This window comes from Leucopleurus acutus, assembly GCF_964270905.1.
Source record: "Leucopleurus acutus genome assembly, chromosome: 19".
Taxonomy (NCBI): domain Eukaryota; kingdom Metazoa; phylum Chordata; class Mammalia; order Artiodactyla; family Delphinidae; genus Leucopleurus; species Leucopleurus acutus.
The window spans coordinates 53617175-53636333 of record NC_139161.1 but is presented as its reverse complement, the minus strand read 5'-3'; the positions used below and the strand labels follow the sequence as shown (position 1 = coordinate 53636333).

The 19159-nt window shown below is 49.4% G+C and overlaps 1 protein-coding gene across 2 annotated transcripts; it reads left to right on the top strand.

The window, feature by feature from the left end:
• Nucleotides 1-1460: 1460 nt before the first annotated feature.
• Nucleotides 1461-18352, top strand: DHRS7C (dehydrogenase/reductase 7C; the record flags this gene model as incomplete). Of its 2 annotated transcripts, none has more annotated exons than XM_082859869.1 (6): nucleotides 1461-1614; nucleotides 9078-9190; nucleotides 11420-11630; nucleotides 13540-13632; nucleotides 16743-16898; nucleotides 18144-18352. In XM_082859869.1, the coding sequence occupies 6 exons, from the start codon at nucleotides 1461-1463 to the stop codon at nucleotides 18350-18352; spliced, it is 936 nt and encodes a 311-aa protein (XP_082715995.1). The 2 variants fall into 2 exon arrangements, with proteins under 2 accessions (XP_082715995.1, XP_082715994.1); XM_082859868.1 differs by having other exon boundaries at nucleotides 11417-11630.
• Between the last annotated feature and the right edge of the window lie 807 nt (nucleotides 18353-19159).

Below are 19159 nucleotides of genomic sequence, written 5' to 3'. Positions count from 1 at the left end.
GTAGTTTGTATCTGTTAATCTCATACTCCTAATTTGTCCCTCCCTGCCTCCTTTGGTAATCACAAGTTTGTTTCCCAGGATTGTAAATCTGTATTGTATATACATTCATTTGTATTATTTTTAAATTCCACATATAAGCGGTATCATACGGTATGGGTCTTTGACTTATTTCACTAAGCATAATAATCTCTAGGTCCAGCCATGTTGCTGCAAATGGCAATATTTCTCTCTATATATATATCACATCTTCTTAAGCCAGCCGCCTGTTAATGGGAACTTGGTTTGTTTCCACGTCTTGGCTATTGTAAATAGTGCTGCTATGAATTTTGGGGTGCATTGTATCTTTTCAAACTAGTGTTTTCATTTTTTTCTACAAATATACCCAGGAGTGGGATTGCTGGATCACATGGCAGCTCTATTTTTAGTTTTTTAAGGAACCTCCATACTGTTTTCCATAGTAGCTACTCTCTCTCTCCATTTCTAATCCTACTGAGTTTCCTTAAGTAATTAAAATATTTAACATTTGGGACACATTCTTAGTATTCTCAATCACTAAAGATAACGAGAGTGATCTTCTCAGAGTCTGTTGTTGAGATGCAGTGTATTATTTTTTCTCCCAACAGTCCTGCAAGATGAGACCGTTGTGCCCATTTTAGAGATGAGGAAGCTAAGGCTCAGAAACGTGGAAGCACTTGACGAAAGAGGAACAGCTCCAAACTGCTCTTTCCCATAGTCCATGTCACACTTCCAAGTGTTTCATTCTGCAACAGGCTCCATTCCGTTTAACAGATTTTCTGTGCTTTTCACCCCCCAACCGGAAAGGGAAGGCCAGACGGCTCACTACCACACCGGTCTGAGCTACATGGAAGCTACCTGATGGGAGGGCTATAGGAAGAGAAGGCGAGGGTGTTCGTGCTGAAATCCCAGGTCCCAATCCCTAATGCCCAGCCCCGAACTGCAGAGGAATCTCTAATAGTGAGGCACCCGGGAGAGCTTTAAAAGGCTTGGCATGAACTCTGAAATCAGACCCGGCCAGCATGTGTTCCTGAATATCAGAAGAGACACTATATTTACCCCGAAAGCCTGCAGTGCACAGAGAGCTATAAATAGCCATTAGGGCCCAAGCAAGTGGCCTTAACACACGGCTTTCCTTCCAAAAATGCAGACCCATTTTAATTAAATTTGTAATTAACCTTTGGGAGGGCAGGCCGGATTCCATCTGCTTCTGGAGACCCCGTGAGTAATTTTCTCTTCATTGGCCATTTGGGGATTAGTGTGCCAGCCAGGCGTTCTAGGAAGCAGCCCTCTGGGAGTCTGCACAGAGCCCGGCTCCCTGGACAGCGGGCTCCGGGCTCGGGGCATGGGTGCAGCCGGCAGCCTCAGGCCTCCCCCTGCCCCGTGTCCCGATCAGAGTCCCTTTGCAGAGCGGATTCCTTCTTCCCATTTTCCCCCAGCACAAGATGGGAGTCCCAGCTGTCTTCATGCTGCCCCTGGTGCTCTTGGGAATCAGTGGCCTCCTCTTCATCTACCAGGAGGTGTCCAACCTGTGGTCCAAGTCAGCCGTGCAGAACAAGGTGGTGGTCATCACCGATGCCATCTCAGGACTGGGCAAGGGTAAGCGACTTTGCCCCCTCTCGTGCCCACTCCTGCCCTGAAGGGTGAGAGGCAACAGGGTGGCGTGTGGGTGAGCCCGCTGGGCAGGTCGGGGGTGGATCGAGGCTGTGTTCTCTCCCAGCATCTGTCACTAACCAGCAAGTGTCTTCTTTCTTGGAGGCTGCAGCTTTCTTGCCTGAGAAGTGAGGGGACTGGAGTATCTGGGGTTGCAAACTCACAGTCTAAGGGCCAAAATCGGTCTGCAGATTTGTTTTGCCTCCAGGGGGGTTTCTAGAAACTTCGAAATGCAAAGCCCTCAGCTGGGGCAGTGAACTGGTGATGAGGCCAAACTTGGGGGTGGGGTTGGAGTCTTGGCTCCCCCACTTACCAGCTGGTGGTGCACTGCTCAGCCTTGGGTTTCTCATCTGAAAGCAAGGATACTAATACTTTCTGCCCCATAATGCTGTTGTGATGAGTAAACGAATTAATAGATGGAGAGCACTTAGAACAGCGCCTGGAACTAGAGTGGGCACCTCTCAAGTGTTAGCAACGGTGATAATTATGCAGAACGTGCAAACACCAGTGTGCCACACACCCCACTAATCCCTATTGTCTCACACTCGGCCTGATTCTCTCAACCACATCACCTCCTGGCCTTGAAGGCATTTACGTTTGCAACTCCTGAATGAGATGGTCTCAGAGGGCCCTTCTGCTGGCGGCATGTGTGACATAAGAGATAGTAAATGCCCTTAGGTTTTTAAGATTCTCTCTCATCCCTGACAATGGTAGCGCAGCCCCATGTGTCACATAGTTTGGGTATCATTTTTGCTGTTGTTTTTGTTATTTTTAATCAAATGTCGAACCCACCAGCCAAACACTCATTAGGTCACTCAACCAGTACCTGTTAAGTCCTCTACATCCTGAAATGAGCACTGCCCCTTCCAAAGAGGCCCGCTGGTGGGCTGGGCACCCACTCCCATGGTGCTACCATTACGAGAACATTTGTAACCTCCCATCTGGGAATTCTCTCGGATTCTCCTTCCCCTGGGCACCCCAACAGCAGCCCATCTGCATGCTTCAAGAATGGGTTCCATTTCAGTGGGTGATCGACCTGGGCTCACCACATGAGATAAAAAAGAAACAGTAAGGCAGTAAAACTAGGTTCTTATGTGGCCCCTATGTGGGTCCCAGAAGCAGTTCCCAAGGAGGATATCCAGAATCACTAGACTCAACAGTCACAAGGGACAGGGGGACACAAATTCCATCTTCCACGGGGACAAACCAGGCACACACGTTTGCCAGTCAGACCAGACACAAGACAACAGGGAGTAGTGGGTGCCCTGGGGAAATGGAGCAAAGACACCCACCCAGAGACATGCAGAGTCAGTCTTTGGGGAAGACAGTTCTTCAAGCAGAACACGCCCACCTAGCATCGGGACAGCTGCCAGCCCGAGACCCCTACATCACCTTCATTCCCTGGCACCTCCATGGCTCCTCCCTTTTGGACGGTCCCTAAGGCGCTGGTTTCTGGGTCCCACGGCTCCTCACAGAAATACACTATGTTAGTGGCGTATCTGGGTATTTCTCAGTCGGCCCAGGGCACGGACTCTCTTGGTGACTGATCCATGGGTGTGTGAAAGGCATGTGCATTCTGCTGCTCATGAATGAGGTGAGTTACGAATGTCGATTCGATCCTGTTGGTTGAGAAGGCTGTTCTGTAACTGTCCTGACTTTCTGTCTTACTAGACAGGGCTTCTGTCTATTGCTGAGAGATGTATATTTGGTTTAGTAGGCTTGTTTATTTATTTTTAAAAGTCTCATTCTATTATAAGCAAACACTGTACAAATCAGGGGCCCAGGAAACGTATCTCAGGAGCACAATGGCGTTTTCAGAGGAATATGGTCTAGTCTCTGTCATGACTTGTGTCACTGCTCTTTGTCACTGTCTCTTACAGACTCACCCTAGAAGGAAATGCAAAGCAGAAAAAACATGAAGTCCGAGTATTTAAAAGTAGCTTGAGAAGCTGGGCATGGGTGACCTTAAAGAAACACTTAGCCAGGACATGCTGCTGACCGCAGCGATTCTGGGTTCAAAGTGCTCCGTTTCTCAGGTCCAAGGCAAGAAAAAAGTGAGGGGCACCAAGCGGATGATGTAGGCTACACACAGCCCACAGTACACGCCCAGTCCCACAGAACCTGACTGAACTCAGCGGGTAGCTCTGGACAGCATCAAGGAACCCAGTTCCAAGCTGTCTCCTAGGGAAACCAGACAGATAGAGATCAGGACTTCTAACCCTCACCCCAAACCCACACAATTCGGCCAAGTCAGGGATGGGGTCACCTTGGACTCATTGTGTCTGCAGCAAGAGTGACTCTCAAAATACTTAACCACTGTACTTGAACTGTTTCAGAGACCACAGACCCTGCCTATGTTTCATCACCTCTAAGATGCACGGTTTTTCCCCTTTAAACGTTTCTGAAATTGAGCTAATTGTCTCTCAGTCAACGGCATCTTACAATTGTCACGGGCCATCCTTGTGCATTTTAATATCTCTGAAATCAGAAAGCCTCTTGCAGGCGGGTGGCATCTTAGGTTTGAGGAACTATGGAAGTAAGGGCTCCACGTATTAATATGTTTGCTGAGTGAAAAAGAACAAGCCTGGCGTCCACGTGCTTGATACAAGATATAGGTTGTGCTGAGCTGATGAAGAATAAAATAAGAACACCTGGGTATTACACCTAATGCCTGGCCTTGGCGGAAAGGACCCATTTGGGAGCGTGCCTTTGGGCTGCACCAACGCAGTGATGCACCACTGGGCTCCAGCCTCCCGGGTCCACCTGGCAAAGGTGAGGTGTCAGCAGAGAAGGGGGGGAAATGGGTGATGGTAGCAAACACCCATGGCTGCCTCTCCTAAGGAGGTCAAGGCCATGGGTTTGGTCTGGCTCCTGGCCACAGACCCTCCCCCTCCCCCGGGGGCCAGCCTGTAAGAGTGCCCGTCATCAGGGACAGTAGAGCCCCAACCCACTCCTTTGTCAGCAGCGGAACAAGGGACCCAACGGGAATGTCAGCGCTTGGGGTCCCTCCTGGCTTCACCACTCACCAGCGGCGAGGTGGTGGGTGACTCCGCTCCGCTCACTGAACCACGCCCCTCTGGTTTGTGAAACACGACCTCCACGAATGCCCACACCCGGCGCAGCTGCTGCCGCCACTCAGAATTACAGCCCAAACGCGGGGAGGCTAGGCATTCCCCCCCCAGGTGAAGTTTCTTTTAGCGAATTGTGTCATTATAGGAGCCACATATATTAAAGAGGATTTTTCAAGAAAAAAGAACCGAAAACACACCCAGAACCCCACCCACTCAGGAACTCTTCATCCTATTTCCTTCCAGCAACTTTATGATGCTGAGATGTATTACCATCAGGGGGCAAGCACACATCGGGGGGAGAGGTACAGGGAGACAGCCCACCCCGGGCTCTCATGCAGAAGGGAAAGTCTTCCTTTGCATCTTGATTTAAAAAGAAAAAAAATCAGACAGTCTCGTAGCTTTTCTGATCACTATTAGATTATACCTAACCCTTTGGTCACGATAAATTCCCAAACATAGCTTTGATTCAGAAACTGCAGTGCCCATTCCAATACATTGATAAACATGTCCGTTTTCGTTGAAGTTCAAGTTTCCTTCTCCCTTCCCATACCTGCCCCCAGCTAGGGCGAGTTGCCGGCCAGTTTGCTGCTCTTTCTGACCCCTCTGCGGGTGGAGGGGCAGGAAGGAGAGGAGAGAAGGAAGACAGGAAAAATTCTCAGCTGACTGACACACTTAGAAGCTGGCTTCGAGCTCCATGCCTGGCACACATTTAAAACCGAGTGGATTCTTTCTCTCGTGGGTTCTACTGTGGGTCCTTCAGAGGCGCCCCCTGGGATATTCACCTGCACTTGCTGCGGGGCAGGTGCACTCCCCTTGCTCAGTTCCCGTGCCACCCCTGGTTTGGGGCAGTCTGTGCACATACGCCCTGTGTTAGAGTCCCACTGCCCTTCTCAGAGGTCTTCTTGGGCAGAATTCAAGAGCTCCCAGCCAGCTCATGATTCACCTCTGGTCCAAGTGGTTGTGGTGGATGGGAGGGTCCTTCAGTAAAGAGACCAACCTCTGGGGCAGCCCCAGCTCTCCTCCCTCTGCTCTGGGATAGTTGGTGACGCCCATGAGATTCCCCAGGTGCAACTCAGACATCACTCCGGGCTCCCGGCTGCAGGGAACTCACAGTGGGTGTTCAAATGGTCACTGTCTTCTCTTTAGGATGGAGATAAGGGGCAAAAACTCACCTAACGGTGTTCTCTCCACAAACGCCCTCTTTCCAAGTCCCCTCTCTCCTCTGCCTTATCCGTTTGCATCCTATTAGGAGTAAAGGGTATTCATGAAACAGGGTTTCAGTAATTTTCTTTGAAAATCTGCATCTTGGACTGTCACTTTGGAATTTTATATCTGATCTTGGAAATCCCAATTTTAAACCTTGTTACATAATCATAGGTGCAATTTAACAACCAATAACACACAGAGTCAAGTGTTATGGCACTGTGTTAGACACACTGTTTGAATCTTTTTAAAAAAACTTACTATATTGTGAGATTTCCATGTTGGTAGACCCACTTCTGCAACATCAGTTTTAAAGCCTTTGAAATAACTGATATATAGATACACCATCATCTACCTAACCAACATCTCCAACTCTTTATTATTATGATATTGAGATAAATAATATTTTAACTATTCCATGCATTCTTAATTATCTCCTTAGAATAAATGCCCATAAATAAAATAACTGGGCCATGCTTACTTTTAAGGATTCTTTTAATTTTTCTTCCAAAAGACTGTAGCAATATACACTACAACCAGCAGTGAATATGTGATTATTACCAATTTTGTTTTGATTGTCATCTTTTAATTTGCATTTCTTTATTATTGGCATTGAACTTCTATCTTCTGTGTATTAGCTCTTTGTGTTTTTATGAATTGCTTACACATCTCACTAGCCAATTTCTTTATTAGGGCCTTTATTGATTTACAAGAGTTCTTTGTGGATTAAATAAATTAACCCCTTTTCCAACATATGTATTGTAAATAGGTTTCCTCAATTTATCTCCCTCTTAATTTTTATTTATGTTTTCTTCTGTAAGGAAGGAATTTTTTTTTTAAGGATAAAAACCTGTAAATAATTTGTATTATTTCTTCCTTCAGTGCTGTGCTTAAAAGATCTTTCCCCAAAGCAATATATCTCTATTTTCTTCTAGGTCTTTTATGGTTCTATTTTTACGTTTAGTTATTTAATACATTTGGTATATTGTACTTAGATTTTTTCCCTCTCAAATAGTTATCCAGTGGGCCAAAAACCTCTTTTAAATAATATGTTCTTTTCCCGCTGATTCAACATGCTAACTTTACCATATGCTAAATTCTTACGAATATTCGGCTCTATTTTCTTTATATAAATTTATTTATTTTTTTACTTTTGGCTGCGTTGGGTCTTCATTGATGCGCGCGGGCTTCTTCTAGTTGTGGCGAGCGGGGGCTACTCTTCATTGCGGCACGTGGGCTTCTCATCGTGGTGGCTTCTCTTGTTGCAGAGCACAGGCTCTAGGCGCGTGGGCTTCAGTAGTTGTGGCTCGCAGGTTCTAGAGCGCAGGCTCAGTAGTTGTGGCGCATGGGCTTAGTTGCTCTGCGGCATGTGGGATCTTCCCGGACCAGGGCTTGAACCCACGTCCCCTGCATTGGCAGGCGGATTCTTAACCACTGCGCCACCAGGGAAGCCCCACACAGTTATTTCTTGATTCAAGTTTCCCTCTGTCAGCAGAACTGACCACAGCTTCCCCCGACCACATCTGTTTCTAGACCTCACTGAGACCTCCCCTCCCTAGAGCCTCCTCCTTTCCTTCTCCATCAGCCCCTCCTGCCTTCACTTCTGCTCTCATCTGGCTTAGACTGAATGGTCCAGCCCATCAATTGCTCCCTCTCCAATACCACAATTCCCCTGCCCACAATGCCCACTTCTCAACCCCCTGCCAACTGTCCTGTCCAGCTGGCCCCCCTCTCTCCACCTGCTCCAGCTGTTGAGACTTGCAGGAGAAAATCACACAAACATAAGATCATTTAGAGCCATGGCACACAGGATTTCCAGCCCCTAGTGGGCACCCAGTACTGCCCAACTACCCTTTGGCATCCCCAGGCAGCCCGGGTCACCAGTGCTTGGTGTAAGAATGGGACAGTAATAGCTACTCCCCTGTAGTAGGTGTTGTTGGTGCCCCTCCTAGGTTCCTGTACCTGGCCAGTTCACCCATCCCCAGGTCCTATGAGTGTTGGTGGCCATGGCTCATAGACTTGCCCTCTGCCAGTGGACACCCTTTGTACCCACCCCCGGAGGGAGGCAGCCCACCATAGTGACTGGTTGACACACGTGTACAAAAGACAGTCCCCTTGCCTCCAGGTGGGACAGTCTTGCAGCTGGGTTTACAGTCCAGAGCCTTCCTTGGGTCCAGCCAAAGCTAGATTCTATCCTTCCCCTTCCCCTACCCCATGCCCTTACTCCCCGACAGATTTTCTCTGAAGAACACTCTCCCTGAATTAATCCTGGCCGCCTGAATCTGTCTTAGATTCTGCTTTTAGGGAACCCAACCTAAGAAACTGCCACATGGGATGACTGTGAATTAAATGAGCTAATCTATGTGAATCCCTTTCAATAGCTACCCAAGCAAGTAAACTGTCAAAATCTGTTAGCTTTTATTGTTCTTAAATATCACTGTTATTGCCACATAAGAATAATTGTATCTACCAACTACTTCCCAGTTAAGAACATTGGGTGAGGGACTTCCCTGGCAGGCCAGTGGTTAAGACTCCACACTTCCACTGTAGGGAGCACAGGTTCAATCCCTGGTTAGGGAACTAAGATCTTGCATGACGCGTGGTATGGCCAAAAAAAAAACCAGAACACTGGGACATTGGGTGAGTCAGAAATTCATCCAGAGTAAAACTTACTAGACAGCAGGCAGGTTTCCTTTCTTAATAAAAAGAACCCTGGCTGGAGTATCGACCCACAGAGAAAATGTGGAGGAAACTAGTGACATTTGGTCTGAAAGAACATGGCAGCTGTCTCCAATACCTTCAGATTGAGATATATATAGAGCTGTGCTTCTGGGGGTCTTGTTTGATGGAGTCATCTTTCTGTCCAGCTTAAGAAAGAATGTCCTAATAATCAGAACTACCCAACGGAGGAGGGGCTATTTCACACCCCTGTGAGATGGCCTTCACAGGAGGCAACCGTGCCGAGGCTGGAAACAAGAAGAAATTCCAGAGGAAGCTGAATGCAATGAGCTCTAAAGGAACTCATGGCTCTAAGGCTTTTGAATTCTTTGAATCCTTGAATTTGTGAGAAGGAGGGGCTCCCCATCAGTGGTTTCACCCACAGTGTGTCCTGTCCTCCTTCCTTCTTCCCCTCAGAGTGTGCTCGGGTGTTCCATACCAGCGGGGCCAGGCTGGTGCTGTGCGGAAAGAACTGGGAGAGGCTTCAGAGTCTACACGATGCCCTGATCAGTGTGGCTGACCCCAGCAAGGTAAGGCCTTCTGGCAGCCGGCATGGGCAACCCCTGGACACCCTTAGCCGTCGTTGCTTGTTACAGGGCAGCTCTTTCGGTGAAATTTGGGTGAAATTTTGCTTTGGAGAAATGTAATTTTTTTAATGTATTTTTTAAAATTTAATTTAATTTATTTTTGGCTGCATTGGGTCTTCGTTTCTGCTCGGGCTTTCTCTAGTTGCGGCGAGCGGGGGCTACTCTTCATTGCCGTGCACGGGCTTCTCATTGCGGTGGTTTCTCTTGTTGCGGAGCCGGGCTCTAGGCGTGCAGACTTCAGTAGTTGTGGCACGTGGGCTCTAGAGCGCAGGCTCAGTAGTTGTGGCGCAGGGGCTTAGTTGCTCCGAGGCATGTGGGATCTTCCTGGATCGGGGATTGAACCCATGTCCCCTGCATTGGCAGGCGGATTCTTAACCACTGCGCCACCAGGGAAGTCCTGGGGAAACGTAATCTTGACACAGGTAAGTCTGCCAACTTGGGGGTTGGCTCATTTTGACCCCTCATCGTACCTCTAGCCTCTGAGCACCCCCCCCCCACCCATTCTATTTAAGTCAGACTCAAAGAGGATCCAGAAAATATGGTATGTCACAGATATGGGCTCTGTTTATAAACACTCATGGCTCATTTTTTAAATAATACTTCAAATAATATTTCCTTCAAAGAGGGAGTTCCCTGGCAGTCCAGTGGTTAGGACTTGGCGCTTTCACTGCCATGGCCCAGGTTCAATCCCTGGTCAGGGAACTAAGATCCCGCAAGCCAAAAAAAAAAAATTTTTTTTTCCTTCAAAGAAATCAGGGATGTGAAGTCCCCTTCCATGAAGTTACACAGGAGGTGAACACATTTCAATGCAGCTGGGGTTTTCAAAGCATTTCTGGAGCATTGTTTAAGAAATTGCTTTCAGGGGCTTCCCTGGTGGAGCAGTGGTTAAGAATCTGCCTGCCGATGCAGGGGACACGGGTTCGAGCCCTGGTCCGGGAAGATCCCACATGCGCGGAGCAACAAAGCCCGTGTGCCACAACTACTGAGCCCGCGTGCCACAACTACTGAAGCCCGCACGCCTAGAGCCGGTGCTCCTCAACAAGAGAAGCCAAGGCAATGAGAAGCCCGCGCACCACAACGAAGAGTAGCCCCCGCTCGCCGCAACTAGAGAAAGCCTGTGCGCAGCAACGAAGACCCAACGCAGCCAAAAATAAATAAATGAATGAATTTATTTGGAAAAAAGAAAAAGACATTGCCTTCAGAGAGTTCTATTCAGGATTTTTTTTTTTTTTTTGGTCTTTTCCCTTGATGTTGAATTTGATTTTGGAAATAGCCAAAAATCATTCAGAACTAACTCTGGTATTTGAGGAGATGGAGCGACCAGGGTAACACAACGTACTCCAAGGTATGTTTCTTGGGATCTTATTAGGTATTGGTTATTAAGCAGTAAAAATGAGGTTCTGAAGTCAACTGTGTGGCAAATACTGAGTTAGGCCAAGCTTGTCTGACTAATTTCTTTACTGCAGGACTTTTCAGGGCCTTTGCTATGCAAATGTGCATTGTGTTATCTCCAAGAAGAACATATGATAGTCTGCATTTCCTAAGCAAATTTGACCAGGGAACCTTTTTTTAAGGCCATATCTCAGGGCTAGTGTTTGTCAAACACCGGGATTGCATTCACCATATGGTAAAATCAATTTTTCCATCTGTATGCCTTCTAACCCATGAGAATCCTGACGATATCAAATGTTTAGGGCTGAACACAAATGCCTGGCACATAGATGGTGTTCCAAAAAAATTGTGTTGACTGTATGATTTTGGCCAAAACTTAAACGTGGCTACAAAGTACTGGGCAGATTCTCTTGGGGCTTGGAAGCCAGTTTGAAAGCGATTTCCAAAAAGGAGCTCAGAAGTGTTATAAGAAATGACATCACCAGCAGAATCAATGCATGGCCTCCACTTGGATTTCTCAGGTCCGGCCCCTTGACCAGAAGTTCAGACTTATGACTGCATGTTTGCGTGCTGGGAATGTTGTTGTTGCTCTGGTCCCCAAGGATGCATTTTCTCCATCAATTTCCTTCCTCCCAGAGTCATCTCTGCTTCTTCCTCATCATTTGTTTGCAGTCATTCCATGAGTTCTGAGTTTCAAAATGGGTGGCTCTCAGATTGAAGGGTCCCAAGGTCTGCGGGGATGTACCCACATGTGTCTTCACTCTCTCATTGGTCCAGCAGACATTCACGCCAAAGCTGGTCCTCTTGGATCTCTCGGACATCAGCTGTGTCCAGGATGTAGCCAAAGAGGTCCTGGATTGCTATGGCTGCGTGGACATCCTCATCAACAACGCCAGCATGAAGGTGAAGGGGCCTGCCCATAAGATTTCTCTGGAACTCGACAAAAAGATCATGGATGCCAATTACTTTGGACCCATCACACTGACCAAAGGTCTCGTGAGTTTGACTTTCCCACTGGCTGCTAGAGAGGGGGGCTCTGTTATATTTCCAGACAGTCACCCAACTCTGGACGGAGCCTCCAGCCCCTCTTTCAGAAAAATCCCTGCTTATTTGGTGAAAGCTTTCAGCATCTGACTGTAAATGTTGACGAAAGAAAAGGGGTTGTGAAAGTCTCTGACTGGTATATTCCAACCTTCCTCTCCATCAAGCCCCCTCCCCAAGCCCTGCCCTTTGCTCCTCCTTTCTTACTCATATCCATGGCTCCCCTCCAATCCCATCCCACATCTCTGGACCATTGTCTTCATCCCCTGCAGATCTTTTTTTTTTTTTTGCGGTATGCGGGCCTCTCACTGTTGTGGCCTCTCCCGTTGCGGAGCACAGGCTCTGGACGCGCAGGCTCAGTGGCCATGGCTCACGGGCCCAGCCGCTCCGCGGCATGTGGGATCTTCCCGGACCGGGACACGAACCCGTGTCCCCTGCATCGGCAGGCGGACTCCCAACCACTGTGCCACCAGGGAAGCCCCCCGGGAAGCCCCCCTGCAGATCTTTTACTGTATCGACCTTGTGGTTGATCTGCTCCTAATCATGACAGTTGGTCCAAGGTTGAAAAGGAGTTTATCTGCAAGAGACCCAGAATACTGTCAATCCCTTTGCAGAAACAGGAAGGCAGGAGGATGTCTCCCTTTTAAAGGTAAAATGGTGGTTCCTGTGTGGAGATTTCTAAGGGTCAAGTTCAAATGCAGATCTGAAGCTGGGGTTAGGGGTGTTGCTAGAGATGACATGGAATAGATCTAAGAGTTGAAGCCCTCCTCCCACCCCAAATAAAGTTTATCCAAGCAGAAGCACAAAAGGGAGAACATAAGCATGGAGAACGTCTACATGTAGGGAGTAGTGTGTTTGGCAAAGGCTGAGAAAGCATGATCTTAGAGCTGCCTTCTCTACGGCCAGAGTCTCCATGATGATGGGATTCTGAGAGCTGTGACAGCTGAAGGGAAAGAAGTACTGGGAGCAGAAAGATGACTCCCCGGAGCTTCTAAGATGATGCCCCAGAGGTTACAGTTTCCTCCAGCCCAGTCGCTGTGGACACACCAAGCAGGCCAGCCAAGGCGTGTCCTTCACTCAACCTCTGGGAGCTCAGGGTCCCTGGCACCACGGTGAGGAATGCAAACTTAAGTCTTCTGATATGTTCTGCCATCTCCCTATTCAATCTGTGCTATTTTTACTCCATATCTTTTTCTAAATTTCCTCATTTATAAGTTAATTCAATTCAGGAGAAAATCTTTACCATAAATTAAAAACCCCTTTCCCTCTCCATCAATACAAGAAAACCTGAAATCAGAACAGAGCAGTAAGTTCTCCCAAGACAAAGGGCTGAGGTCTTTCCTTTCTTTTTTAAAAAAAGATTAGCACATGCAAGAGTAGTATTAAAGACCCATTGGAACCAACTTTCCTACCGGAAGCAATAGGACAGTTGAAAAGGGATTACCTTTCTCACTACTGAAATCAGTGTCACTCCATGCACAGGGATGGGTCATTTCAAATCACCCAGGGACTCCCCTGGGGGTCCAGTGGTTAGGACTCTGCACTTCCACTGCAGGGGGCCTGGGTTCGATCTCTGGTCAGGGAACTAAGATCCTGCATGCCACATGCAGCGAGGCCAAAAAAATTAAATAATAAGATAAAATAAAATAAAATAACCCAGCAACTCCCCAGTCGAGCCCAGCCCACTCTTAGGAAACACTGGATGAGTGGTAACCAGGGCCCATTCCATCTGTGTCCCACTGTAATCTAACTGTCAGGGAGGTAGAGGAGCCCCCCGTGATGAGGGGAAGGGCTCTGCCTGATGCTGCCTGACCCAGTCTCAGATTTGTAACCGTGATTCTTTGTCCTGTGCTTTCCAGCACTGCTCCCCAACATGATTTCCCGGAGGACCGGACAAATCGTGTTAGTGAATAACATTCAAGGGAAGCTTGGAATCCCATTCCGTACAGCCTGTAAGTTGCTAAGACAAACATGTTTCGTCCTATGTTATGTGTCTTTTTTTTTTTTTTTTTTTTTTTTTTTTGCGGTACACGGGCCCCTCCCGCCGCGGAGCACAGGCGCCGGACGCGCAGGCTCAGCGGCCATGGCTCACGGGTCCAGCCGCTCCGCGGCATGTGGGATCTTCCCGGACCAGGGCACGAACCCGAGTCCCCTGCATCTGCAGGCGGACTCCCAACCACTGCGCCACCAGGGAAGCCCTGTTATGTGTCTTATAAGACAAGAGATGTGTGTCTAGGACTAGGCATGGGGTTACACTGGGGAAGAGGGTCCAGAGATAAAAGCATCTGTTGGCTTTTCTTTCATCCCTTCAGCTCCTATTTTTGACCATCTACAGCACACAAGTGACTATGGGAGATAAAGATAAGCCCTCCCCTCAGCCCCCAGAAGCTCATGTCTCACAGGCGGTCAGGACACGTCCTGGCTGGACACAATCAATGCCAGATCAAGGTCACGCTCCTGACATGGGTGCACAGCCCCAGCTCAGATGCCCCCTTCTCTGTAAAGATGCCCCTGGAGAGACAGGAACGATTACAACTGGGAAAGAAAGGAGGGGTGCACATTCCTAAAGGGGAGAGGGATGGAGAGGTTCTGAGGAAGGAGGAAGGAGAAAAGGAAAGGGACACAATTCCAGGGGAGGCGCGAGAGAGAATTCCAAAGGTGAGACTCCTCTAAAAAGTCCAAGGAGGAGAGGGACTTCTCGGTGTATGTTCCTGGGACCCAACTGGGAAAATTCTGGAGACATTCCCACCTCCCGTGAGGTAGGATGTGGGAGGGTGGGGGAACGTGTCTCATACGTTTCCTTATGGCCCAAAGTACCATGCACGAAACCGGAGCTGGGTAAGTAAGTGTCTGGTGGGTAGAAAGGTGAGAGGGAGAGAGGAATGAAGAAAGGGTGGGTGGGGTGGCCTGATGTAGTCTTCTGGGGCCACCACAACAAAATACCCCAGGGACTTCCCTGGCGACACCATGGTTAAGACTCCCCGCTCCCAATGCAGGGGGCCTGGGTTCAATCCCTGGTCAGGGAACTAGATCCCACATGCATGACACAACTAAGGGTTCACAGGCCACAACTAAGGAGTCGGCGAGCCGCAACTAAGGAGCCCACCTGCCACAACTAAGACCTGGTGCAACCAAATAAATAAATAAATATTAAAAGAAAAAGAAAAGACCAGGTGGCTTAAACGACAGAAATGTATTTCCTCACAGCTCTGCAGGCTGGAAGTCCAAGATCAAAGTGTGGGCAGGCTGGATGTTTCCCGAGGCCTCTCTCCATGGCTTGCTGATGGCCTGCTCCCCGGGTCCTCTCATGGTCTTTGTGTGTGGGCACCCCTGCCGTCTCCTGCTCTTCTTATAAGGACACCAGTCCGACTGGATTAGGGCACCACCCTAACAGCCTCATTTTAACTTAATTACCTTTTAAAGGCCCTTATCTCAAAGTACAGCCACAATGTGAGATACTGGGGTTAGGACTTCAACGTATGAATTTGGGGGTGGGATACAATTCAGCCCATCATATCCCCCTGATAGTGTTTTACTTTCCTTTTCTCGTTTGCATTAGTTAGGCTAAGCTGACGGTGCCGCAAAGACCCTTATTCCTCCTCCGTATAACTGTCTAAATGGGATGGCCCAGCTCAGCGGGCGTCACTGTTCCTCACGCGGTCACTCGGGGGCGCAGAGTCGTGCCAAGTCACAGCTCTGCCATCATTTTCCACGTGGTCAAAGCTAGTTCCCACCCCACGTGGGTTCCTGCTGGCAAGAAGAGGGCGTCGTGCCCATACAGCGCTGCTCACATCCTGTTGTAGAGAAGCCAGTCACATGCTTACCCCCTCACTGCAAGGGATGCTGGGAATTGTAGTCCACCTGTGGGCCCAGGATGGGGAGAATAGAGCTGGGTCCGCACAGGGCAGTCTTTGCCACGTACCTCATTCCGTCTCTGCCCCAGCCCATCTAGAACCTCACCACTATTCCTCCTACTCACAAACATACATGTCATTTTCAGCAGGTGGATTACTTTCCACTTGCTCGCTGCCTTCATTCATTCAACAAATAGCAATTGAATGCCTGGAACCAGGTGCTGGGGACACAGACAGCAGTGACATGATACAATGTGGTGGGGGCAACACAAGTGGCCCTTTGGCCTCCAACTAACAGGGAACCCAATGCACTGCTTTCCTTGGAACATTTCTTTTCTTTTTTTTAAATTTATTGATTTATTTTTGGTTGCGTTGGGTCTTCATTGCTGCACATGGGCTTTCTCTAGTTGCGGAGAGTGGGGGCTACTCCTGGTTGTGATGCATGGGCTTCTCACTGCGCGGGCTTCAGTAGTTGTGGCTCCTGGGCTCTAGAGCACAGGCTCAGTAGTTGTGGCGCATGGGCTTAGTTGTTCCGAGGCACGTGGGATCTTCCCGGACCAGGGCTCAAACCCATGTCCCCTGAATTGGCAGGCGGATTCTTAACCACTGCGCCACCAGGGAAGTCCTAGCTCCTGCATTCTTAACCCTGATGGCCTCAGGACCCTGGAGAAATCACTCTCTCAGGGAATCAGCCTTCCCGGCTGAAATGTTTTATATACATTTTCTCACTTGGATAGGGTGATATTATCCCCACTTTATTTATTTATTTAGCCCATTTTATCGATTTTTAATTTTACTGAAGTATAGTTGATTTACAACGTTGTGTTAGTTTCTGCTGTACCGAAAAGTGACTCAGTTACACATATACAACCTCTTTTTCATATTCTTTTCCATTATGGTTTATCACAGGATATTGAATATAGTTCCCTGTGTATTATGCCCATTTTAAAGATAAGAAAACTGAGCCTCTTTAGGTAAAAATGAGTCACTTGCCCAAAGTCACACAGCAGGCAAGTGGCTAAGTTGGATTCCATCTCATCTCTGCATCTGTCCACTGCTTCACAAGGGCTCTCTGTTCTCATCTATGAAGTGAGGGGCAGGTGACTTGAGGCCTCTCCCAACGGAGCTTGCAGAGATGTGTGTCCCCAAGGCCCCTCCTGGGAAGCACAGCGGGACCCACGCCCACCCCCGGATGGTTTCTCTTCCAGACGCCGCCGCCAAGCACGCAGCGCTCGGCTTCTTCGACTGCCTGCGGGCCGAGGTGGAGGAATACGACGTCATCGTCAGCACCGTGAGCCCCTCTTTCATCCGCTCCTACCGCGTTCATCCAGGTCAAGGAAACTGGGAGGACTCCATCTGGAAATGTGAGCTTTCAGAGCGAAGCCAGAGGGACAGGGGCCGCGGAGGGCTCTGGAGGAGGGGGGGGTCCAGGGGGGTGTTCCCGAAGCATGAGACTGGGGACGGTGAGGCCCCTGCACCCAGCTAACAGTGGGGAAGGACCCCAAAACTTAGGTCCTGAGGCACCAGGTAGATGGAATCCTAACCTGCAATCAGCAGACCGAAGCCAGGTTGGGCTCCGTCAGTCACAGGCTCTGTGACCTTGGCCACTGGGACTGCCCGCCTCTGGGCCTCAGTTTCCCATGTGGAATAGCCAGGATTTGGTCTTCGAGAACTTCCTGTTCCCCTTGCTCTAGAAGGCAGCACAGAGAAACTCAGAGTCTGGCCCTAACTGCCTGCATGTGAAGTTCGCCTCAGTCACATATTAAGCAACTCCATCTCTCTGCCTCTGTTTCCCCTTTGGAAAATGAGGGCTAATGGTAATACCTAACTTGTAGACTCATAGGGAAGACTGAAAGTCCCAGCTCACAGAGGGGCTGGAACAGCAACCAGCACATCCTGAGTGGTCTGTAAATGCACCTATGATCAGTATTCTAGAATGCTCTACACAGAGCAGCGACCCCCTGCCCGAGGCTCTATCTACATTAGGGAATCAAGATGAATCAAGACGTGGGCAAGGGCTTCCCTGGTGGCGCAGTGGGTGAGAGTCTGCCTGCCGATGCAGGGGACACGGGTTCGTGCCCCGGTCCGGGAAGATCCCACATGCCGCGGAGCGGCTGGGCCCGTGAGCCATGGCCGCTGAGCCTGCGCGTCCGGAGCCTGTGCTCTGCAACGGGAGAGGCCACAACAGTGAGAGGCCCGCGTACCGCAAAAAAAAAAAAAAAAAAAAAAAAAAAAGACGTGGGCAAGAGGTTCCAGGAGGCTCTGGACAAACACAGCTTCGCAACAACTGTAAACAACAGCCCCTTCATACATCCGGCAGCTTCCTATCTTCTAAGCTCTTCCTCATCCCCTCCGACGGCTCATAACCATCCTGGGACGTTAACGGGGCAGGAGACTGCGCCTACGTTACAGATGTGGAAGCTGAGGCGCAGCGGGTAAAGTGCCTCCCCAGGGCGCACGGCTAGCATACGGCAGAGTTGGTCCCGAGACTGGGACTCCAGAAGCGCACACCCGTCCCCACCCCGGGGGGGGGGGGGGCAGGGGGCGGGGCTCTGACCACACCCCTCCTCCCGAGACTATAAGCCCTGCCCCTCCTGGGGGCTTTTCAGTCTTTTTCAGGAGACTGACCTACGGTGTGCACCCCGTGGACGTGGCGGAGGAGGTGATGCGCACGGTGAGACGCAAGAAGCAAGAGGTCTTCCTGGCCAACCCCATCCCCAAGGCCGCCGTGTACCTCCGCACCTTCTTCCCTGAGGTTTTTTTTGCCGTGGTGGCCTGTGGGGTGAAGGAGAAACTCAACGTCCCAGAGGAGGGTTAACTGCAGGGGGCCAAAAGGGTCACCCCGCGGGGAATAAAGGCTTCAGGGGCAGTTGCGGGATCCTCCGTTCTCTGAGCACTTGGGGCCCCACACAATTCCCCAACCTGCTCACCACCTGTGGGAGACGTGCAGCACCCCAGTGAGGATGGCCCGGCGTTCAGCCCAGTCGCCCTGGGCCCCTGGGTGTCTCCCACGTGACTTTCCCAGGACACACTTCCAGAAGTTTCTCGACCCTATAGAGTGACAGCCCGGCAGAAAAACAGGAACCGTAACGGGTCCAACTCCCAAATACTCGCACTCCCACTGTGGCCATCAGCCTGCCGAGGACCTCAGAAAACCACCTCCATTGTACACAAGGGTGACCTGCCCACTCTGCCCCCAGCCACAAAAGCTGAACTAGGCAACTCCTTAGGGCAGCGCTGTGAAACTGAACTTTCTGGAATGAAGGAAATAGTCTATCATCTGCAGTGTCCAGTATGGCAACCAACTAGCCACGTATGGCTGTTGAATACTTATAATGTGGCCCGTGCAACAGAATTTTCAATTTTATTTAATTTGAATTAATTTCACTTTAAATAGCTGCATGGGGCCAGCGGTTCCCAGGTTGGCAACACAGAAGAGCTGTAATCCTCGGTCCTGGCAGCATATCAGAATCAGCCCTTTCCCTGGATTTAATTGGTCCAAAGAGGAGCCCAGGCACAGCTGCTTAAGGTGCAACAAATCTTGAGAATTTCTGCCCCGGGGCATCCGGCTCATTCAAGCCTCTTCTTACATTCTCAAAGCAAAAAATTCATTTAAACCTGCCAT